This window comes from Dendrobates tinctorius, unplaced genomic scaffold (assembly GCF_039654945.1).
Source record: "Dendrobates tinctorius isolate UK_male_01 unplaced genomic scaffold, ASM3965494v1 ptg000147l, whole genome shotgun sequence".
Lineage (NCBI taxonomy): Eukaryota > Metazoa > Chordata > Amphibia > Anura > Dendrobatidae > Dendrobates > Dendrobates tinctorius.
Genome location: NW_027361814.1, coordinates 19,368,874 through 19,394,460, shown reverse-complemented (window position 1 = coordinate 19,394,460; position 25,587 = coordinate 19,368,874). Strand labels below are relative to the sequence as shown.

Sequence of the window (25,587 nt, the reverse complement as noted above, 5' to 3'; positions counted from 1 at the left end):
TGGCAGCTGCAGATGGAGTGCACGTACGATTGCGCTCTGTGGACGAGCTTTCGCTTCTGGAGGAAGAGGAGGAGGAGGAGGGTCGAACGCCTACAGCCAACTGTTTCCTATACCGTGGGCTAGGCAGCACTGTCCCACCACCGCTGTCCGCTGTGGACCCTGCATCCACCACATTAACCCAGTGCGCAGTGATGGACACGTAACGGCCCTGGCCATGCCGACTGGACCATGCATCAGTTGTGAGGTGCACCTTTCCACTCACTGACTGCTTGAGTGCATGGACAATGCGGTCTTTTACATGATGGAGGAGGGCTGGGATGGCTTTGCGAGAGAAGAAGTGGCGACTGGGTAGGTCATAGCGTGGTACTACATAGGCCATGAGTTCGCGGAAAGCTGCGCTTTCCACCAACCGATAGGGCATCATCTCAAACGAGATTAGTTTGGCAATGTGGGTGTTCAAACCCAGTGTACGCGGATGAGAGACTGAGTACTTTCTTGACCTACTCATAGTGTCTGGGAGGGTGAGCTGGACTTGAGAGCTGCATATGGTGGAAGTAGCGGTGGACAGGGCGGACTGAGAGAGGGTTGATGATGGTGATGGAGTTGGTGTTCTTTCTGATGGCCTAGATTCAGTATTTCGTTGATATAACAGTGGGATTCCCTGACTGCTGTGGCCTTGCAACGACACCTCAACATTTGCTGCTGTGCTATCCGGTGGGCTTACAGTGGGGGAAACAATGTAGCGTTGCTGACTACCTTCTTTGTGATCAGTTGCACATGTGGCACTTGAGGTTTGGTGTTGTGTCCACGCTTGCAAGTGCATGCTGGTTAAATGTCTAAGCATGCAACTGGTATTCAAATTTTTCAGATTTTTCCCTCGGCTAAAGGTCTTTGCGCACTTCTTACAGATAACCTTGGCCTGATCATGAGGATTTTGTTAAAAAAAGTGCCACACTGCACTCTTCCTACTTTGGCAGACATTTTGCGGCCTAGCACGCTGTGATCTTTTGACCCTCTGGACAAGCTGTCCAGCAACTCTTTTGATTTTTGGAACCTGTCTTTGGAGTGCTCCGGGCCTGCCAGATAACAGCTGTTGCGATGTCGATGTCTGCTGTGGATGCTCCTCATCTGAGCTATTGGAAGCAGCACCCTCTTCCCCCAATGGATGCCAATCTGGGTCAACAACTGGGTCATCCATCACCTCCTCTTCAATGTCATGTGCACCTTCCTCTGTGTCACCGTGTATGGTGGTATAGTGTGCGGGAAGGGGCACCTGAGTCTCATCAGGGTCAGAATCTGGCTCTGTACACTGCGAGGACAATGTAGTGCTCTGAGTGAATGTACCAGCAGAATCATCTATCAGCGGCTGTGCATCAGTGCACTCCATGTCAGATTCATCTTGGCCTGGGTAATTCACCATTTCACTTGATAATCCAGGCATGGTATGTGAAAACAGCTCCATGGAGTAATCAGTAGTATGGCCTGCATCATCCTTCAATCTTGGTTGGGGTGAAGGACACAAGGAAAGGTGTGGTTCATGAACATGAGCCTCCAATGACGACTCAGTGCTTTTACTTTTTACAACTTCAGAAGAGGAGGCGATAGAGCTGGAGGCTGAGTCAGCAATGTAAGACAAAACTTTTTCCTGATGCTCTTGCTTTAAAAGCGGTTTGCCAACTCCTAGAAAACTAAGCCTTCGAAGCCTTATGGATCCAGACGATGACGCAGGCTCAACACCTCCTGCATTCGGTCCTATTTTGCTCTTGCCACTACCATCAGATCCACCACCAACACCATCATTACCAGCTGCCAACCCCTGCCCAATTCCACGGCCTCTTCCACCAGCCTTCCTCATTTTTTGTAGAAATGTAGACAAAATCCAACAAACTATATAGTAATGTAAAACAAGGTACAAGGTGTCTATAGGACAGGGGAGATTTTGAATTTCTGCACACACTTGTGGACACTGGACACTTATGGATTGTGTGAGGCCCACTGAATATCACAGCGCCATGTCACAGGGTCGATGGCACAGGTGTGAAAAAAGTGACTACAGGATAAGGGAGATTTTGAATTTCTGCACACACTAGTGGACACTGGACACTTTTGGATTGTGTGAGGCCCACAGAATATCAGAGCGCTATGTCACAGGCTCGATGGCACAGGTGTGAAAAAAGTGACTACAGGATAAGGGAGATTTTGAATTTCTGCACACACTAGTGGACACTGGACACTTTTGGATTGTGTGAGGCCCACTGAATATCAGAGCGCTATGTCACAGGCTCGATGGCACAGGTGTGAAAAAAGTGACTACAGGATCACAGAGATTTTGAATTTCTGCACACACTTGTGGACACTGGACACTTATGGATTGTGTGAGGCCCACTGAATATCAGAGCGCTATGTCACAGGCTCGATGGCACAGGTGTGAAAAAAGTGACTACAGGTTAAGGGAGATTTTGAATTTCTGCACACACTAGTGGACACTGGACACTTTTGGATTGTGTGAGGCCCACTGAATATCAGAGCGCTATGTCACAGGCTCGATGGCACAGGTGTGAAAATAGTGACTACAGGATCACAGAGATTTTGAATTTCTGCACACACTAGTGGACACTGGACACTTTTGGATTGTGTGAGGCCCACTGAATATCAGAGCGCTATGTCACAGGCTCGATGGCACAGGTGTGAAAAAAGTGACTACAGGATAAGGGAGATTTTGAATTTCTGCACACACTAGTGGACCCTGGACACTTTTGGATTGTGTGAGGCCCACTGAATATCAGAGCGCTATGTCACAGGCTCGATGGCACAGGTGTGAAAAAAGTGACTACAGGATAAGGGAGATTTTGAATTACTGCACACACTAGTGGACACTGGACACTTTTGGATTGTGTGAGGCCCACTGAATATCAGAGCGCTATGTCACAGGCTCGATGGCACAGGTGTGAAAAAAGTGACTACAGGATAAGGGAGATTTTGAATTTCTGCACACACTAGTGGACACTGGACACTTTTGGATTGTGTGAGGCCCACAGAATATCAGAGCGCTATGTCACAGGCTCGATGGCACAGGTGTGAAAAAAGTGACTACAGGATAAGGGAGATTTTGAATTTCTGCACACACTAGTGGACACTGGACACTTTTGGATTGTGTGAGGCCCACTGAATATCAGAGCGCTATGTCACAGGCTCGATGGCACAGGTGTGAAAAAAGTGACTACAGGATCACAGAGATTTTGAATTTCTGCACACACTTGTGGACACTGGACACTTATGGATTGTGTGAGGCCCACTGAATATCAGAGCGCTATGTCACAGGCTCGATGGCACAGGTGTGAAAAAAGTGACTACAGGTTAAGGGAGATTTTGAATTTCTGCACACACTAGTGGACACTGGACACTTTTGGATTGTGTGAGGCCCACTGAATATCAGAGCGCTATGTCACAGGCTCGATGGCACAGGTGTGAAAAAAGTGACTACAGGATCACAGAGATTTTGAATTTCTGCACACACTAGTGGACACTGGACACTTTTGGATTGTGTGAGGCCCACTGAATATCAGAGCGCTATGTCACAGGCTCGATGGCACAGGTGTGAAAAAAGTGACTACAGGATAAGGGAGATTTTGAATTTCTGCACACACTAGTGGACACTGGACACTTTTGGATTGTGTGAGGCCCACTGAATATCAGAGCGCTATGTCACAGGCTCGATGGCACAGGTGTGAAAAAAGTGACTACAGGATAAGGGAGATTTTGAATTACTGCACACACTAGTGGACACTGGACACTTTTGGATTGTGTGAGGCCCACTGAATATCAGAGCGCTATGTCACAGGCTCGATGGCACAGGTGTGAAAAAAGTGACTACAGGATAAGGGAGATTTTGAATTTCTGCACACACTAGTGGACACTGGACACTTTTGGATTGTGTGAGGCCCACTGAATATCAGAGCGCTATGTCACAGCCAGAAATTGGCTAATGTATCACAAACTACAAAGTGTATGTAGAATTGGGCAGAATAGGAATCTCCCTAGAGTGTAGGTCTGTAAGAACGGAACAAGTCCTCCACTTATCCTTCCACAGTGACACACAGATAGCTTCACTGTGGCCGTGATAACAGCCGTTACACGGTACTGAGAGGAGCGTGCACGTACACGGCTGTCCGGTGTGCGTAAAATTGTCAAGCTCCGTGTTTTTTAAGTATACGGACTGACACACGCTGTCTCTATAGTTTTGAATGTGATCAAACAGCAAATATATTTAACTGTTTGAAAGCTAGACAAAACTAGTAGGTGCAGGTCGAACATGTCCTCGACTTATTCTCACAGAGTGACACACAGATAGCTTCACTGTGGCTGTGATAACAGCCGTTACACGGTACTGTGTGAGGAGCGTACACCGCTGTATGGTGTGAAAAAATGCACGCTCAGTACCTCAGCAGGACAAAAAAAAAATTGGGATTGCTTTTAAAAAAGCAGTTTGCAGAGCAGTGGGTAAACAGCAATGCAGCTGTCAGGAAGCCTTAGAAGGCAGCCTAACAACCAACACCGCTGATCCACCACAATATAGCCTCCCCTTGCACTGCACACACAGTGACTGGTGTGTTGTACAGGCAAAATCGCTAGCAGCAGAATCAGTTTTTTTTTCTTCTTCCCTGCCTAACGCTCTCCCTACAGAATCAGCAGCAGCAACCTCTCCCTATGCTAAGATCGGCAGAAGTAAGATGGCGGTCGGCGTGCACGCCCTTTTATAACTCCTGTGACGCCCACCAAAGCAAGCCAATCACTTGCATGCCCTTCTGAAAGATGGTGGTGACCCCTGCCTTTGTCATCACGTTGCCCACAGTGTCCGTGGATCCTGATTGGCTGAAAAAGAGCGCAAAACAAACTTTTGAAACGCGACTTTGGCGCGTAAGTCGCCGTCCTCATGGCCGACCTCATCCTAGGGTCGGGTTTCGTTTCATGAAACCCGACTTTGCCAAAAGTCGGCGACTTTTGAAATTTTTCGACCCGTTTCGCTCAACTCTAGAAGTATCTATTGGAGTTAATTTGAGGGCTGATTTTATCGATTGTCTTTGATTTCCTGGTGTAGTCCATATCTAATGGGCTGGAGAGGATAGATACAGATTTCTGCTTTCAGCAGAATCATTAGCAGTCAGATATTGTGGGAGAATAAACTGTTTTACTTAGGACATAAAGCACCCATTATCTGCATCCTCACAACAAGGAGAATTACAGGAGAAAAACAGACATAAGCAAACCAAAGAGGTCCCAAATGTACAGCATTAATATGCTCTGACAATTAACACGGTGACATCTTTCTGCTTGATACAGTCCCTCTACAGTATGAAGCAGCAACTGTTGTATACTTCAACAATTATCACAAAAACTTGGTTGCTTTTTTATTCAGGTTAGACTGAACAACATGAAGAAGACCTAAGGGATATTCTGGAATGACAATTAGGTGTAAGTGGGTGACCTATTTTATTTGAAGAGCAGGAGTCTATCAAAGTCTGATCCTCACAACACAAGTTTATGGAATGGTATCATTGCACAAACAAAGATAACTACTGAGGATCTCCAAAGAAGAATTATTGATGCTCATCAGGCTAGAAAATGTTATGAAACCATCTCTAAAGAGTTTGGACTACACCAATCTACAGCCAGACAGATTGAGTTCAATTAGAGGAAATTCAAGACCATTATTACCCTCCCCAGGAGTTTTCCACAAACATAAGAGCAATGCATATATCATAACCTGGAAGGTCACAAAGGAACCCAAGATGATATATAAGCAACTAAAGGCCTCTTTTATATTAGCTAATGTTAATGTCCATGAGTCCACCATCAGCAGGATACAGAACAACAGCGTTGTGCATGACAGGATTGCAAGGAGAAAGCCGCTGCTCTCCAAATTGAACATTGCTACCAAGATGACTCCTCATGAAAAATTCTCTATCGAATCAGAAGGCTGCAAAGAAAATGCTTCAGGAAAAAACTCTGCAAAACGCTTGAAAAACATTTCAAATGCGCATCAGAAAATGTTTTAGGAAACAAAAAATTCCCCAAAGAAGGAGCATTTACTGAAGTGGTTTACACTAGAAAACCCGTAGTTTCTCACCACCACAAAAAAAGCTCTGTAAGTACATAGCCTTAAAAGGTGAATGGAATTTCTTTTAGACTCTCCAGCAACAATACAAGGTGCAATGTTGCTGTAGCCATTTGACCATTTTTCAGTAAGACTAATATAAATCCATGAAGGTTTTTTTTACGCTCTTCATCTGTTCTGTGACTTGTGGAACAGATTTAAAGTGATATTTGAATTTCCGGTAGGGACGGAGTAATTATTTAAATTAAGGGCTGAACATGTTCCATAGAGAAGCAATCATTGTAGTACATCAACAAATATCTTAAAAACCCGGTAAGACTTTCTGCCCTGCTCCTGGATCTGATCTGCTGTTATTGCTTGGTGACATATTGCCATTCCCTGTGGTAAGAATATCGATGTGAACACAATTTGCAAAGTAATTCAAACAGAATTAATACTTACAGACGCCTCAGTTCAGAAAGTCCATAAAAGGCCCCCGGCTCAATGGTGCTAATCAGGTTATTCCGCAAATCTCTGGAGATAGAATATACACACAGCAATTAATTATTGGCATATGGGCTATTGTAGAAGGAACAACAACATCGGCATCAATTCACATTAACTTCAAGATTACTGTTCAATATGAAAAGCAATATAAATAACAATAATGAATCGGAGTCAATGCCGCCATGACAATGTCCCTCTCTGAACTTAAGCATCGCCTGTTTCGTCTGTATGCTGAAAAAGGAGCATGGACTTCACCTCTAAAAAAATCATGCATTAATCTAATGCCACTAGGCAAAAATATATATAACTGAACACGAGTTTATAGTTCACTCTCATTAGACTGTATGAAGCCCACTGCCACGTCACGGTGAATCTCTCAGTGGGCACTATAATAATAATAATAATAATAAATTTTATTTCTATAGCGCCAACATATTCCGCAGCACTTTACATTTCAGAGGGGACTTGTACAGACGATAGACATTACAGCATAACAATAATCACATAGATCATAACAGATACCAAGAGGAATGAGGGACCTGCTCGCAAGCTTACAATCTATGAGGAAAAAGGGGAGACACGAAAGGTGGGTGGTAACATTTGCCCTGATTATATGGACCAGCCATAATGTTAAGTGTGTAACAGTACAGACACAGAGGGCTAATAGATGCATAAAGCATGTGGGAACATGGTGCGGGGAACCTGGTTATGGTAAAACTTTTGACTGTGCCTCACAGGGATAGTTAGGTAAATGTGTTAGGTTAATGTGTTGAGGCGGTAGGCCAGTCTGAATAAATGCATTTTCAGGGCACGCTTAAAATTGTAGGGATTGGGGACTAATCGTATTGACCTGGGAAGTGCATTCCAAAGAATTGGCGCAGCACGTGTATAGTCTTGGAGACGGGATTAGGAGGTTCTGATTATTGAGGATGCTAACCTCGGGTCATCAGCAGAACGGAGGGCACGGGTCGGGTGGTATACTGAAATGAGGGAGGATAATGAAGGGTGGTGCTGAGCTATGAAGAGCTTTGTGGGTGAGGGTAATAAGTACTGGATTCTGGAGTGGATGGGTAGCCAGTGTAATGACTGGCACAAGGTAGAGGCATAGGTGTAACGATTGGTGAGGAATATGATCCTGGCTGCAGCATTCAAGACAGATTAGACGGGGGAAGTTTGGTAAGAGGGAGACCGATTAGAAGAGAGTTACAATAGTCCAGACAAGAATGAATAAGAGAAACAGTAAGAGTTTTTGCGGAGTCAAAGGTAAGAAAAGGTCGAATTCTAGAAATGTTTTTGAGATGCAGATAACAAGAGCGAGCCAGTGATCGGATGTGGAGGGCAAAGGAAAGCTCGGAATCAAGTATGACCCCAAGACAGCGGGCATGTTGCTGGGGAGTAATGGTGGAACCACACACAGAAACAGCAACGTCCGGCATCGGTGCAGTAGTAGAGGGAGGAAACACAAGGAGTTCGGTCTTTGACAGGTTCAGTTTCAGATATAGTGAGGACATGATGTTAGACACAGCGTTGAGACAATCGCTGGTGTTTTCTAAAAAGGCACTAAATTTTATTGCCTTTCATTGATCAGAATGTTAAACTAAGAACCTCATGTTCAGTTATATATATTTTTGCCTAGCGGCATTAGGTCAATGTATGATTTTTGGAGGTGTGATCCATTCTCTTTTTTCAGCATATGGCATCCTGTCCTTTTTTTTTTCCTGGACTTGCACTCTTCCGATTTGGCACCTGTGATTTTTATTAGGAGTAGACTGCAAAGGGGGTCCAGCTTATTTTTGCTCCCATTTGAGAGTTTGACTAAGGTGAGTTTCAATGCTCCTTTCTTGGTGTTGGTGCTGTGTGGCAGTCATAGTTGCTGTGGTTTTGTGCTTGTGTGGCGGTGTAGTCTGGAGTCATGGGAACTCAGTCATGCAGCATGGGCACTGTGAGGCACCGGGCCGTCCGCGATGCTGATGCACTGTCACTGCGGAAGTGGTTAGTGCATGATGCCGCTACTTTAAGGCAACAAAAATTAGGACCCACTGAGAGGTTCACCGTGACGTGGCAGTGGGCTTCATACAATCTGATCAGAGTGTTAAACTAAGAACCTCATGTTCAGTTATACTGTATATATTTTTGTCTAGTGGCATTAGATCAATATATGATTTTTGGAGGTGCTGTCCATTCTCTTTTTTTCAGCATATTGCTTGATCTGTTTAATCTGTACCTAAACACAATGGAATATCTGCTACTCTAAACCGACATTCACTAGAATAGTACACGAAAGTGCAACTTTACAAACTACAGAGGTTATTATTCTATTCTGGACATTTCTCTGTTAGTGATTGCTGTGGCTATAATGGTGCACAGTGGCTCAGAAGACTTTATTGGTACACTAACTACGGCATAGCTCCAAATGTGCCACTGTCTATGTTAGGGAACTGCAAATGTATTAAATCCTCAACATAACAGTGTAATCATTAGGCAATTATTTTAACAATAGATCATATCAATCACCAGATTTCACATTTGAACCACTTACTTTGAAAATATATGTCAGAATAGCAGAATAGCAGTATGATTCTTTGTGAACGTTCATACTCAATCTCTGCCCACTTAGCCAGATTGGCAGCTTTACTGTGTCCCTCCTCCCTGCTGTTGAATCTCCACCCACATAGCCTGATTGACAGCTACTCAGTGTCCTTCCTGCCACTTCTACTGTTGCTCCTCCCACCTAGCCTGATTGACAGCTCTACAGTGTCCCTCCTCCCTGCTGCTTAATCTCCACCCATGTAGCCTGATTGACAGCTCTGTAGTATTCCTCCTGCTGCTTCTGAATCTCCACCCACCGAGCCTGATTGACAGCACTACAGTGTCCCTCCTCCCTGCTGCTGAATCTCCACCCACCTAGCTTGATTGACAGCTCAACAGTCTCCCTCCTCCCTGCTGCTGAATCTCCACCCACGTAGCCTGATTGACAGCTCTGTAGTCTTCCTCCTGCTGCTTCTGAATCTCCACCCACTTAGCCTGATTGACAGCTCTGTAGTCTTCCTCCAGCTGCTTCTGAATCTCCACCCACTTAGCCTGATTGACAGCTCAACAGTCTCCCTCCTCCCTGCTGCTGAATCTCCACCCACTTAGCCTGATTGACAGCTCTGTAGTCTTCCTCCTGCTGCTTCTGAATCTCCACCCACTTAGCCTGATTGACAGCTCTGCAGTTTCCCTTGTAACTCAGACCTCAGCTCGCATCATAAAACAACAAATCAAACAAGGGACGGCTCGTATCTCGGAAAACTTGTAAGTATATGCACTCGTTAATCAAAGTATTACTGTAAGTACTTAAAGATATGCTGGCAGAATACAAACTGCCTGTGACAGATGGACCCAAAGTGACAGTAATAATAAAACAACTTAGTGCCTACTGATTGGTCCCAAGAAAAGTGCTCTAAATGTATAATATCAGAATGAATTTGTGACTAAGGTAAGAATTTCAGAAAATATTATATATGCATAAATACTTAAAAAGTAGAGCGTCATTTCTCTTGTGTAACTATGTGACATTTAACCACTTTGGGACATATTAAGTGACAATGCCAAAAATCAACCCTTTTCTATATTCCCATCACAAAAAATATGACAGTATGTAAATCATACAGCAATTCATATGTCACCTAAAAGACAAAAAATAATCCAATTTCCTCCACATAAAACAAAGCTTCATGCAGTCACACAAATGAAAAAAAAAATAAAAAGTGTTGAAAATCCAAAAACCTAAATAACAATTGCCCATCATTAAAGCCCTTTTAGACATAGCCATTAAGGTATTAATTACATTATTAACATGAAATGTTTTCTTCATAGTAAGAGAGGTGTAGTTCAATGAGGTTGTCCATTTTGAAAAATTATTTTTTGTTAAATGGGTCTTCCAAGATTTGGATGGATACACGATCTTACAGCTGAGACCATCAGACGAAGCAGCTTCAGGCAATTTGGGACATCTGTAAACTGACTGCCCAGAGAAGAAAAGGTGAGCTGTACCATGAGTCCTGTATCTGCCAACAGTTAATCATCCTGAGAACATTCATGTGTGGGGGATTTTCATCTATGGAGGGGGCTCATTTATTTGCTTCAGAACACTACCATATAGAATGGGATTTAATTATCCTTCAAGAGTAACTTCTCACAGCAATCCAGGAGCAATTTGATGATGGACAATGCTTTTACCAGGATAATGGAGACTATGTCTCAAGACAAAATGGGTAACTAAGTGGCTCCGTCAACAAAACACTGAAATTTTGGGTCCATGGCCAGCTAAGTCTCCAGATCACAATCCCATTGAAAACCTATAGTCAGTCCTGAAAAAGCGGATGGACAAACAAAAACAAAGAAATTGTGATAAACTCCAAGCACTGGTTAGGCAACAATGTGTTGTCATTATTTGGTAAGAGATAGATGCTACTGCACAGGCATTGCTGCCGGCGCCATTTTTAGTGGATGTAGAAAAAAAAGTATGTCACCAATATTATATGCTTTATGTAAAATAGGAGGCAGGTCACTGAATGATTAGTGTCCAGTCAGAAGCCCATAAGGTCTATATGTTAACACAGCACCACATAAAGCTCCGCCCACAGGCCTGCCCTGAAGCACAAAAATCTCACTAACTGAAAATCAGAAATACAGATTAAACAACAACCACAAGACGGATTTCAATAACCCCAGGTCTATTTTTAGTCAGTTTAACAGCGCCAACTTGACAGTGTCTGTAGTTTACTTAGCAAAATCCTGCTGAAAGGTTTGCTTTAAGGCACCTTCACCTGTTGGAAGGTGCCTGATCAATATTCTCTTTCAGTGTGTGTGCGTGCAACTGCTGATTTACTAGGTTCTCTCCTGTTCTGGCCACATTGGGGACTGAATACCCAGGCCTGAACAGTGTATATGTACCTGGGTCTGATCTTTCCTGTTTCTGTCACCCTGGGGGCTGAATGTCAGGCCTGAACCCTGAACCTGTACCTGACTCTGTCCTTGTCTGAATAAGGACCAATCCCTGAACCTGTTTGTATCCAAGTCTGGATTTTTCCCTAAACCTGCAGTGTCTATATCTGTAACTATCACTAAACCTGCAGTATCTGAACCAGTACCCATCCCTAAACCTGCAGTGTCTGAACTAGAACCTATCACTAACCTGCAGTGTCTGAACCTGTTCCTATTCCTAAAACCTGCAGTTCGTGAATCTGATCCTATTCCTTAAACCTGCAGTGTCTAAACCTGTTACTATCCCTAAAACCTGAAGTGTTTGAACCTGTTTAGTGAGTTGACTTGCTACTTCATTGTAAGTACCCGTGTGAACTTGTTACAGTCTGTCTTGTCCGTTCCTATCCTTATATGTGTCCTGTGTGAACCTGACCCTGTTTAATAATAATAATAATAATAATAATAATAATAATAATAATCATTATTTATATAGCACCAACATATTCCGCTGTGCTTTACAGTTTAACAGTTCCAAACATAAGTCATAAGTAACAACGCTAACAATACAATAATTAAAGCAAAATAAGATGACCCTGCTCGTGAGGGCTTACAATCTACAATGAGGTGGGGGAGATAAAAAGTACAGGTGTGTATTTACAATGATGTATTTACAATGATGGTCCAGCCATCCTGAGGGAGTGAGGGATGGATGGAGATAGTGAATGGGCTACACACGCACACTTACACATAGAATGACTGTGATTAGTGAACGTGATAGGCTGCTCTGAACAAATGTGTTTTGAGGGAGTGCCTGAAACTATGCAAATTGTGGATAGTTCTAATTTCTTGGGGTAGAGCATTTCAGAGGATTGGCGCAGTGCGGGAGAAGTCTTGGAGTCGGGAGTGGGAGGTACGGATTAGTGCAGAGGTTAGTTGAAAGTCGTTTGCAGAGCGCAGCGGTCGGTTAGGCCGATAGACAGAAAAGAGGGAGGAGATGTAGGGGGGTGCTGTGGAGAGCTTTGTGGGTGAGAACAAGTACTTTGAATTGGATCCTATAATGAATGGGCAGCCAATGTAAGGACTGGCAAAGAGCGGACATGTCCGAGTACCGTTTAGCCAGATGGACGATCCTGGCTGCTGCATTAAGTATGGACTGGAGAGGGGATAGTCGAGTAACGGGGAGGCCAATTAATAGAGCATTGCAGTAATCCAGGCGGGAGTGGATCAATGCTACAGTGAGGGTTTTTGTTGTTTCCATGGTGAGAAACGGTCGGATTCTAGAGATGTTCTTTAGGTGTAAGCGGCAAGAGCAGGCAAGAGATTGTATATGGGATGTGAAGGAGAGATTGGTGTCAAACATAACACCCAGACAGCGCACCTGCTGCCGGGGTGTTATTGTCTTGCCACCCACGGAGAGGGAAATGTCAGATTTAGGGAGGTTAGTTGATGGCGGAAGCAGAAGAAGTTGTTTTGGAGAGGTTGAGTTTCAGATAAAGAGCGGACATGATGTTGGAGACTGCGGACAGACAGTCACTGGGGTTCTGTAGTACAGCGGGGGTAAGGACGGGGAATGATGTATATAGTTGTGTGTCATCAGAATAAAGATGGTACTGAAAACCAAATCTGCTGATGGTCTGTCCAAATGGGGCCGTGTAGAGAGAGAAGAGAAGGGGGCCAAGGACTGAGCCGTGAGGTACCCCGACAGCGAGAGGAAGAGGAGATGACGTGGAGCCAGAGAACAAAACACTGAAGGAGCGGTCAGAAAGATAGGATGAGAACCAGGAGAGAGCAGTGTCCTTAATGCCTAGTGACTGGAGCCTAGAGAGTAGAAGATAGTGGTCAACAGTGACAAAAGCTGCAGATAGGTCAAGAAGAATGAGCAGAGAGTGGTCACCATTACGTTTTGCTGTCAGAAGGTCATTGGTCACTTTGATGAGTGCAGTTTCAGTCGAATGTAGGGGGCGGAAGCCAGACTGTGAAGGGTCTAGGAGGGAGTGAGTGGAGAGGTAATGGGTAAGGCGGGAGTAAACTAGGCGCTCCAAAAGACTAGAGATGAAGGGGAGATTGGAGACTGATCTGTAGTTGTTTGTGCATGATGGGTCGAGAGCGTGTTTCTTTAGTAATGGAGTAACAATGGTGTGTTTGGAGGATGGGAAAAAGCCTGAGGAGAGGAAGAGATTAAAGATTGCAGTTAGGTGAGTTGTGATGACTGGAGAGAGATACTGGAGGAGATGTGAGGGAATGGGATTGGTAGTGCATGTGGTCGGACGAGAGAAAGAGAGGAGTCTGGAGACTTCTTCTGTGATGGGATCAAATGTGGAAAGTGAGCCAGGGGAGATGCAGGAAGGGATGAGAGTCACAGCACTTGGTGGTTGGGAGCAGATTTCCTGATGGATAATATCTATTTTTTCTGTAAAGTGGGAGGCCAGGTCATCAGCACAAATGTCTGTGATAGGGGATTGTGCTTTTGGCCTGAGGAGGGAGTGAAAAGTGTCAAAAACTTTCTTGGGGTTGTTGGCTAGTGAGGAGATCAGGGTGGTGAAGTTGGTCTGTTTGGCGAGGTGAAGGGCAGCCTTATAGGTTCTTAACATAAATTTGAAGTGGATGAAGTCTTCTGGTGTGCAGATTTTTCTCCATAGGCGTTCAGCACTCCTAGAGCATTGCTGGAGAAGTCAAGTTTGCGATGTGAGCCAGGGCTGTTTTACTCTGTGCTTGGAGGTTCTGAGGGTGAGGGGAGCTACTTGGTCTAGGGTGCTTCTTAGAGTGTTGTTGTAGTGGTGAACAGCCTGATCAGGACAGGAAAAAGAGGAGATTGGGAACAGTGATGAGTGTAGGGAGTCTGAAAGTGTCTGAAGGTTAATGGCTTGTGGATTTCTGACTGTGTGATAGGTAGGAGTGAGCTGGGGTGGGCGAGGATTTGTGAGCATGAAGGAGAGAATGTTGTGGTCAGAGAGGGAAGCGGTGAGTTATTTAGGTGGGAGATTGAACAGGGCCGGACAAAGACCAGATCAAGGGTGTTACCGTCCTTGTGTGTCTCAGAGGTTGAAAGCTGCGAGAGGTCTAGAGAGGTGGTTAGTGATAGAAGCTGGGATGCAGATGTGTAAGTAGGGCTTTTAATGGGGATGTTGAAGTCTCCCAGGATAAGAGTTGGTAGTTCTGAGGACATGAAGTGCGGCAGCCAGGCTGAAAAGTGGTCTGGTCAAGGAAGTGGGTGGCTGAGCCTGGTGGCCGGTATATGACCGCTACTCTGAGGGAGAGGGGACAGAAGAGCCTGATGGTGTGGACCTCAAAAGAAGGGAATGAGAGTGATGGAACTGGGGGGATGACCTGGAAAGTGCATTGTGGGGACAGAAATATGCAGACTCCACCACCATGTCTGTTTGTGGGTCTCGGGGAATGAGAGAATTGTAAGCCACCATAGGAAATGGCAGCAGGAGAGACAGTGTCAGAATCCTGAATCCAGGTTTCAGTGAGGGCCAACAGATTAAGAGAGTTGTTCAGAAAGTAGTTGTGCAGAAAAGGAAGCTTGTTACATACAGACCGTGGATTCTAGAGGGCACAATTAAAAGATGGAGATGAGGGAGTGCAAGTAATATTAATAAGATTATTCTGGTATCGATATGAGTTAGGGTAGGGGTTGAGGTTGGGGGATGGTGGACTAGGGTTGGGGGAGATGTCACCTGAAATCAGTAGGAGTAGGAAGATAAAGAGCAAATAGTTGTTCGGAATTGTAAGTAGTTTTTTTCTGCGATGTGTTTGGGCAAGATGGACTGAGGTTTATTCCTTGTGGACAGAGTCCTGTCTTGCCTGTCCATGTCTGCTGTCCTCTGCCTGTGTGCATCTGCGGTTCCCTGCCTGTCCTGTCAGCGTCTGCGGTTCCCTGCCTGTCAGCGTCTGCGGTTCCCAGCCTGTCAGCATCTGCGGTCCCCAGCCTGTCCGCATCTACCTTTCCCTGCCTGTCCAGTCCATGTCTGCGGTTCCCATCCTGTCCACATCAGCAGTTCACTGTCAGCATCTGCGGTTCCCTGCCTGTCAATGTCTGCTGTTCCCTGCCTGTCTGCACTTGTGGTCCAGAACCGACTTACCAGAGACCCGGTTCTCCCTAAAGCCGTTCCTGTCTGTCCTGTCTAAACAGGGTCCTACACCTGCCTCCCTGTATATCAGTCATGTCCGCTAGCACCTTCATATCTCATTGAGGTCTCAGCTGCCGTGTGACCAAGGTCAGTCCTGGGGTAACACCTGGTCCCGTGTCCCCTGGCTTTCCTTGGATCGTGGCACCATCAGTTGCCATGCATCCAGGGTTAGTCTTGGGTAGGTACTTAGTCACAATCCTCCAAGCTCTCCTGGGTCCACAGTACATTGTGGCCACGATCCGCGCTCGCGCTAATCAGTCAGGGCGCAAGCGTAACACCTGCACTCCTGTTTTAGTAATACAGAGCAATTTCTCTGCTACACTGCAACATTTTTTTTTTAGCGCGACCGATTTGATTTGAACTATTTAGCTACAACTGCCGTCCAAAGCAATATATTGGGTTGTATGGTATTGGTTGAACTGCAGCAGCCACCTAATAGTTATTATCAATCAGTACCATTTCAAAAAGTAGCAGTTTAACACAGGCCTAAAGCATCTTCATAAAGGAATAAAGTATTTCAGGTAAATACTTTCATGCTTTTATAATTTACCAGTATATCTAAAGGAAGGTAGTCTGCAATCAAGCTAATGTTTTGATTCAAAGGGAATAATGTCCAGCTTTAGGAGACATTTTTTTAAATGCATGTATTTTATCGAAAAAACTATTTTATAAAAAAAGGTTACATCAATATTTACCTTCTATATACTAGTTAATCTGGTAACTCGCTATGGAAGAGATCATAACTTTTATTGCCATCAGGGAGGCATCTGACCCCAAATTTATTCGGCATCAGAACAACGTACCCAAACATACAGCCAAACAGCCAATGTAATTAAGAATGATTAGAGTTGAGCGACTTTTGGTTTTTTAGGGTTGCGTTTCGTTTCGTGAAACCCGACTTTTCCAAAAGTCGGGTCGAGCAAGATCGTCCGATTATAGGGAAAAGTCGGGGTCGTCCCGAAACACGAAACCCAATGTAAGTCAATGGGGAATAAAAGTCGGCAGTGAGAGGAGGACAGGAAACACACCTACAGTGCCCATTTGAATGCCAAAAGCATCAATTCTTCTTACTTAAGCTTGTCAACCTTAATTAACTTCATAATACAAGTTACGCACTGAAAAATGGGGGTTATTTGGCTAAATTTGTGGGGGGGGGAGGGCTGGCTGCAGGTTTTCATGTGCCCTGGGCGAAAGAGCGCCCCTTTAACACATACCACAACTCATCATGCTCCGATACGGCAGAGAAATAGCGGTATAGTACAATGAAAAATACCTCACTTTTTACATCTCATGACGAGGCCCATCTATTTCTCCATACAAAATCATTGGTCCCATATAATGTTTGAAACAGTATATGATGAGCTCCACATAATGCTACAGTATATGTTGGTCCCCATGGATGAAGCTCCACTGTCTTATGGGCCCAAATAATGCTCCAAACATAATGGGCCCCATTTCTAATGCTCTAGTGTATAATGGGCCCTGTAAATGCTGCTCCAGTGTCTGATGTCCACCTTTGGAATGTTCCAGTGTATGGTGGGCCCCATCTATCATTCTCCAGAGTATAGTGCTCCCCAAAAATTGCTGTCCCAACATAGAAAACAATCAAATAAGTCTCCTCGCTAGGGAATCCCTGTACTTGTCTGGACAGGTGCTGTAGCTTGCTTAACAGCTCGCCAGCCGTTCTCACGCCCAGTATGGATTGCACGTGATTGCACAAAGGTTAGAAAGGGTACCGTATCCCTGGATAACATGTATGGATAGCGTACACATTCAAAATATATGTCTATACAGCATGAGGCAGGCTCAGACGGTGTTAGGCCCAGTATGGATTGCACGTCATTGCACAAAGGTTAGAAGGGGTACCGTATCCCCGGATAACATGTATGTATAGCGTACACATTCAAAATATATGTCTATACAGCATGAGGCAGGCTCAGAGGGTGTTAGGCCCAGTATGGATTGCACGTCATTGCACAAAGGTTAGAAAGGGTACCGTATCCCCGGATAACATGTATGGATAGCGTACACATTCAAAATATATGTCTATACAGCATGAGGCAGGCTCAGACGGTGTTAGGCCCAGTATGGATTGCACGTCATTGCACAAAGGTTAGAAGGGGTACCGTATCCCCGGATAACATGTATGGATAGCGTACACATTCAAAATATATGTCTATACAGCATGAGGCAGGCTCAGACGGTGTTAGGCCCAGTATGGATTGCACGTCATTGCACAAAGGTTAGAAGGGGTACCGTATCCCCGGATAACATGTATGGATAGCGTACACATTCAAAATATATGTCTATACAGCATGAGGCAGGCTCAGACGGTGTTAGGCCCAGTATGGATTGCATGTGATTGCACAAAGGTTAGAAAGGGTACCGTATCCCCGGATAACATGTATGGATAGCGTACACATTCAAAATATATGTCTATACAGCATGAGGCAGGCTCAGACGGTGTTAGGCCCAGTATGGATTGCACGTCATTGCACAAAGGTTAGAAGGGGTACCGTATCCCCGGATAACATGTATGGATAGCGTACACATTCAAAATATATGTCTATACAGCATGAGGCAGGCTCAGACGGTGTTAGGCCCAGTATGGATTGCACGTCATTGCACAAAGGTTAGAAGGGGTACCGTATCCCCGGATAACATGTATGGATAGCGTACACATTCAAAATATATGTCTATACAGCATGAGGCAGGCTCAGACGGTGTTAGGCCCAGTATGGATTGCACGTCATTGCACAAAGGTTAGAAAGGGTACCGTATCCCCGGATAACATGTATGGATAGCGTACACATTCAAAATATATGTCTATACAGCATGAGGCAGGCTCAGACGGTGTTAGGCCCAGTATGGATTGCACGTCATTGCACAAAGGTTAGAAGGGGTACCGTATCCCCGGATAACATGTATGGATAGCGTACACATTCAAAATATATGTCTATACAGCATGAGGCAGGCTCAGACGGTGTTAGGCCCAGTATGGATTGCACGTCATTGCACAAAGGTTAGAAGGGGTACCGTATCCCCGGATAACATGTATGGATAGCGTACACATTCAAAATATATGTCTATACAGCATGAGGCAGGCTCAGACGGTGTTAGGCCCAGTATGGATTGCACGTGATTGCACAAAGGTTAGAAAGGGTACCGTATCCCCGGATAACATGTATGGATAGCGTACACATTCAAAATATATGTCTATACAGCATGAGGCAGGCTCAGACGGTGTTAGGCCCAGTATGGATTGCACGTCATTGCACAAAGGTTAGAAGGGGTACCGTATCCCCGGATAACATGTATGGATAGCGTACACATTCAAAATATATGTCTATACAGCATGAGGCAGGCTTAGACGGTGTTAGGCCCAGTATGGATTGCACGTCATTGCACAAAGGTTAGAAGGGGTACCGTATCCCCGGATAACATGTATGGATAGCGTACACATTCAAAATATATGTTTATACAGCATGAGGCAGGCTCAGACGGTGTTAGGCCCAGTATGGATTGCACGTCATTGCACAAAGGTTAGAAAGGGTACCGTATCCCTGGATAACATGTATGGATAGCGTACACATTCAAAATATATGTCTCAGGAGGCAGGCTCAGACGGTGTCAGGCACAGTATGGATTTGACGGCCCAACTGCTGTCTCCTGTCACTTTCCATCGATGCAGTATTACCAGTTGTGTGAGCGGTATTTGAAAAATCAGTCCACAACATTGTCATGAAACCCCTGTCTCCAACGCCACTTCTGCTGTGTGCACCACGAACACCTCTGCCAAGCTGCCCCCGGCCCGTACGGCTCGTGTGAGAACCATCACCGCTGCTGTGTGCTGGGAATGCCTCAAGCAACCGATTTACCAGAGTTGCTTGTTTATTAGCCAATATTAGGTCAAGGTTCTCCTGTGGCATGATGTTTTGTAATTTGCCTTTATAGCGTGGATCCAGGATGCTGGCCAACCAGTAGTCGTCATCGTTCATCATTTTGGCAATGCGGGGGTCCCTTTTTAGGATCCGCAAGGCATAATCTGACATGTGGGCCAATGTTCCCGGTGTCAATGATGCACTGCGAGTGCTGGATGGAGGAGCACTTTCTGGCAAATCCACATCCCTCCAGTCACGCACAAACCCTGTACCAGACCTTACCACGCCAACATTTTCACTTGCCCCACGAGATGCATCCTCCTCCCCTAAGTAATCATCCCCATCATCCTTCTCCTCCTCCTCTTCTTCCTCCACCTCGTCCAGGAGAGGTCCCTGAGCAGACAATGGCTGAATGTCATCAAGGATTCCCTCCTCCTCTTCCTCCTCATCAACATTGGCTGCAGACGCCTGCTCCTTAAGGTGCGTCAAAGTTTGCATGAGCAGACGCATAAGTGGGATGCTCATGCTTAGGATGGCGTCGTCTGCGCTTACCAGCCGTGTGCATTCCTCAAAACACTGAAGGACTTTACAAAGGTCTTTCAGCTTCGACCACTGCACGCCTGTCAACTCCATGTCTGCTCTCAAAGTGCCTGGCCGTGTATCCTCCCACAAATGCATTATGGCCTGCCTCTGCTCGCACAGCCGCTCCACCATGTGCAGGGTGGAGTTCCACCTTGTTGCAATGTCGATAATGAGGCGGTGGTTGGGAAGGTGGAGCAATCGCTGCAGCTTCTGCATACGAACGGAGTGTACAGGCGACCGGCGGATGTGCGCGCACAGTCTTCGCACCTTCTGGAGCAGGGCTGTTAACTCAGGATAATTTTTGAGGAAGCACTGCACCACCAGGTTCAAGGTGTGAGCCAAGCAAGGTATGTGGCTGAGTTTTGAAAGGGCTACGGCTGCCACAAAATTACGGCCGTTATCACTAACTACCTTGCCTGCCTCAAGATGTACACTGCCCAGCCATGACTCTTCAAGTACTCGGCCAGCACCTCGGCGGTGTGTCTGTCGCCCAAACACATCATCTGCAACACAGCCTGCTGACGCTTTCCACTAGCTGCTCGATAGGGGGACACATCGTGTGCAACAGTGGCAGCTGCAGATGGAGTGCTCGTATGACTGCGCTCTGTGGACGAGCTGTCGCTTCTGGAGGAGGAGGAGGAGGAGGAGGGTCGAACGCCTACAGCCAACTGTTTCCTATACCGTGGGCTAGGCAGCACTGTCCCACCACCGCTGTCCCCTGTGGACCCTGCATCCACCACATTAACCCAGTGCGCAGTGATGGACACGTAACGGCCCTGGCCATGCCGACTGGACCATGCATCAGTTGTGAGGTGCACCTTTCCGCTCACTGACTGCTTGAGTGCATGGACAATGCGGTCTTTCACATGATGGTGGAGGGCTGGGATGGCTTTGCGAGAGAAGAAGTGGCGACTGGGTAGGTCATAGTGTGGTACTGCATAGGCCATGAGTTCGCGGAAAGCTGTGCTTTCCACCAACCGAAAGGGCATCATCTCAAACGAGATTAGTTTGCAATGTGGGCGTTCAAACCCAGTGTACGCGGATGAGAGACTGAGTACTTTCTTGACCTACTCATAGTGTCTGGGAGGGTGAGCTGGACTTGAGAGCTGCATATGGTGGAAGTAGCGGTGGACAGGGCGGACTGAGAGAGGGTTGATGATGGTGATGGAGTTGTTGTTCTTTCTGATGGCCTAGAATCAGTCTTTCGTTGATATAACAGTGGGATTCCCTGACTGCTGTGGCCTTGCAACGACACCTCAACATTTGCTGCTGTGCTAACCGGTGGGCTTACAGTGGGGGAAACAATGTAGCGTTGCTGACTACCTTCGTTGTGATCAGTTGCACATGTGGCACTTGAGGTTTGGTGTTGTGTCCACGCTTGCAATTGCATGCTGGTTAAATGTCTAAGCATGCAACTGGTATTCAAATTTTTCAGATTTTTCCCTCGGCTAAAGGTCTTTGCGCACTTCTTACAGATAACCTTGGCCTGATCATGAGGATTTTGTTCAAAAAACTGCCACACTGCACTCTTCCTACTTTGGCAGACATTTTGCGGCCTAGCACGCTGTGATCTTTTGACCCTCTGGACAAGCTGTCCAGCAACTCTTTTGATGTTTGGAACCTGTCTTTGGAGTGCTCCGGGCCTGCCAGATAACAGCTGTTGCGATGTCGATGTCTGCTGTGGATGCTCCTCATCTGAGCTATTGGAAGCAGCACCCTCTTCCCCCAATGGATGCCAATCTGGGTCAACAACTGGGTCATCCATCACCTCCTCTTCTATGTCATGTGCACCTTTCTCTGTGTCACCGTGTATGGTGGTATAGTGTGCGGGAAGTGGCACCTGAGTCTCATCAGGGTCAAAATCTGGCTCTGTACACTGCGAGGACAATGTAGTGCTCTGAGTGAATGTACCAGCAGAATCATCCATCAGCGGCTGTGCATCAGTGCACTCCATGTCAGATTCATCTTGGCCTGGGTAATTCACCATTTGACTTGATAATCCAGGCATGGTATGTGAAAACAGCTCCATGGAGTAATCAGTAGTATGGCCTGCGTCATCCTTCAATCTTGGTTGGGGTGAAGGACACAAGGAAAGGTGTGGTTCATGAACATGAGCCTCCAATGACGACTCAGTGCTTTTACTTTTTACAACTGAAGAAGAGGAGGCGATAGAGCTGGAGGCTGAGTCAGCAATGTAAGACAAAACTTTTTCCTGATGCTCTGCCTTTAAAAGCGGTTTGCCAACTCCTAGAAAACTAAGCGTTCGAGTCCTTATGTAGCCAGACGATGACGCAGGGTCAGCACCTCCTGCATTCGGTCCTATTTTGCTCTTGCCACTACCATCAGATCCACCACCAACACCATCATTACCAGCTGCCAACCCCCGCCCAATTCCACGGCCTCTTCCACCAGCCTTCCTCATTTTTGGTAGAAATGTAGACAAAATCCAACAAACTATATAGTAATGTAAAACAAGGTACAAGGTGTCTATAGGACAGGGGAGTTTTAGAATTTCTGCACACACTTGTGGACAGTGGACACTTGTGGATTGTGTGCGGCCCACTGATATCTGAGCGCTATGTGACACGCTCGATGGCACAGCTGCCTGTGACCAAAGTGACGAGAGGATAATGGAGATTTTGAATCTCTGCGTACACTTTTGGACACTGGACACTTGTGGATTGTGTGCGGCCTACTGATATCTGAGCGCTATGTGGGTTAGTCTTGGGTAGGTACTTAGTCACAATCCTCCAAGCTCTCCTGGGTCCACAGTACATTGTGGCCACGATCCGCGCTCGCGCTAATCAGTCAGGGCGCAAGCGTAACACCTGCACTCCTGTTTTAGTAATACAGAGCAATTTCTCTGCTACACTGCAACTTTTTTTTTTTAGTGCGATCGATTTGATTTGAACTATTTAGCTACAACTGCCGTCCAAAGCAATATATTGGGTTGTATGGTATTGGTTGAACTGCAGCAGCCACCTAATAGTTATTATCAATCAGTACCATTTCAAAAAGTAGCAGTTTAACACAGGCCTAAAGCATCTTCATAAAGGAATAAAGTATTTCAGGTAAATACTTTCATGCTTTTATAATTTACCAGTATATCTAAAGGAAGGTAGTCTGCAATCAAGCTAATGTTTTGATTCAAAGGGAATAATGTCCAGCTTTAGGAGACATTTTTTTAAATGCATGTATTTTATCGAAAAAACTATTTTATAAAAAAAGGTTACATCAATATTTACCTTCTATATACTAGTTAATCTGGTAACTCGCTATGGAAGAGATCATAACTTTTATTGCCATCAGGGAGGCATCTGACCCCAAATTTATTCGGCATCAGAACAACGTACCCAAACATACAGCCAAACAGCCAATGTCATTAAGAATGATTAGAGTTGAGCGACTTTTGGTTTTTTAGGGTCGCGTTTCGTTTCGTGAAACCCGACTTTTCCAAAGGTCGGGTCGAGCAAGATCGTCCGATTATAGGGAAAAGTCGGGGTCGTCCAGAAACACGAAACCCAATGTAAGTCAATGGGGAATAAAAGTCGGCAGTGAGAGGAGGACAGGAAACACACCTACAGTGCCCATTTGAATGCCAAAAGCATCAATTCTTCTTACTTAAGCTTGTCAACCTTAATTAACTTCATAATACAAGTTACGCACTGAAAAATGGGGGTTATTTGGCTAAATTTGTGGGGGGGAGGGCTGGCTGCAGGTTTTCATGTGCCCTGGGCGAAAGAGCGCCCCTTTAACACATACCACAACTCATCATGCTCCGATACGGCAGAGAAATAGCGGTATAGTACAATGAAAAATACCTCACTTTTTACATCTCATGACGAGGCCCATCTATTTCTCCATACAAAATCATTGGTCCCATATAATGTTTGAAACAGTATATGATGAGCTCCACATAATGCTACAGTATATGTTGGTCCCCATGGATGAAGCTCCACTGTCTTATGGGCCCAAATAATGCTCCAAACATAATGGGCCCCATTTCTAATGCTCTAGTGTATAATGGGCCCTGTAAATGCTGCTCCAGTGTCTGATGTCCACCTTTGGAATGTTCCAGTGTATGGTGGGCCCCATCTATCATTCTCCAGAGTATAGTGCTCCCCAAAAATTGCTGTCCCAACATAGAAAACAATCAAATAAGTCTCCTCGCTAGGGAATCCCTGTACTTGTCTGGACAGGTGCTGTAGCTTGCTTAACAGCTCGCCAGCCGTTCTCACGCCCAGTATGGATTGCACGTGATTGCACAAAGGTTAGAAAGGGTATCGTATCCCTGGATAACATGTATGGATAGCGTACACATTCAAAATATATGTCTATACAGCATGAGGCAGGCTCAGACGGTGTTAGGCCCAGTATGGATTGCACGTCATTGCACAAAGGTTAGAAAGGGTACCGTATCCCTGGATAACATGTATGGATAGCGTACACATTCAAAATATATGTCTCAGGAGGCAGGCTCAGACGGTGTCAGGCACAGTATGGATTTGACGGCCCAACTGCTGTCTCCTGTCACTTTCCATCGATGCAGTATTACCAGTTGTGTGAGCGGTATTTGAAAAATCAGTCCACAACATTGTCATGAAACCCCTGTCTCCAACGCCACTTCTGCTGTGTGCACCACGAACACCTCTGCCAAGCTGCCCCCGGCCCGTACGGCTCGTGTGAGAACCATCACCGCTGCTGTGTGCTGGGAATGCCTCAAGCAACCGATTTACCAGAGTTGCTTGTTTATTAGCCAATATTAGGTCAAGGTTCTCCTGTGGCATGATGTTTTGTAATTTGCCTTTATAGCGTGGATCCAGGATGCTGGCCAACCAGTAGCCGTCATCGTTCATCATTTTGGCAATGCGGGGGTCCCTTTTTAGGATCCGCAAGGCATAATCTGACATGTGGGCCAATGTTCCCGGTGTCAATGATGCACTGCGAGTGCTGGGTGGAGGAGCACTTTCTGGCAAATCCACATCCCTCCAGTCACGCACAAACCCTGTACCAGACCTTGCCACGCCAACATTTTCACTTGCCCCACGAGATGCATCCTCCTCCCCTAAGTAATCATCCCCATCATCCTCCTCCTCCTCCTCTTCTTCCTCCACCTCGTCCAGGAGAGGTCCCTGAGCAGACAATGGCTGAATGTCATCAAGGATTCCCTCCTCCTCTTCCTCCTCATCAACATTGGCTGCAGACGCCTGCTCCTTAAGGTGCGTCAAAGTTTGCATGAGCAGACGCATAAGTGGGATGCTCATGCTTAGGATGGCGTCGTCTGCGCTTACCAGCCGTGTGCATTCCTCAAAACACTGAAGGACTTTACAAAGGTCTTTCAGCTTCGACCACTGCACGCCTGTCAACTCCATGTCTGCTCTCAAAGTGCCTGGCCGTGTATCCTCCCACAAATGCATTATGG

The 25,587-nt window shown here is 45.8% G+C and overlaps 1 protein-coding gene across 2 annotated transcripts in view; it reads right to left on the bottom strand.

The window, feature by feature from the left end:
• ADGRA1 (adhesion G protein-coupled receptor A1) overlaps positions 1 to 25,587 on the bottom strand; it is a 1,190,508-nt gene that overhangs the window by 883,695 nt on the left and 281,226 nt on the right. For both annotated transcript variants that reach the window (XM_073546510.1, XM_073546511.1), the window contains exon 3: positions 6,557 to 6,628. In XM_073546510.1, coding sequence (XP_073402611.1) covers positions 6,557 to 6,628 — 72 coding nt within the window. The remainder of the gene's footprint in view (positions 1 to 6,556; positions 6,629 to 25,587) is intronic.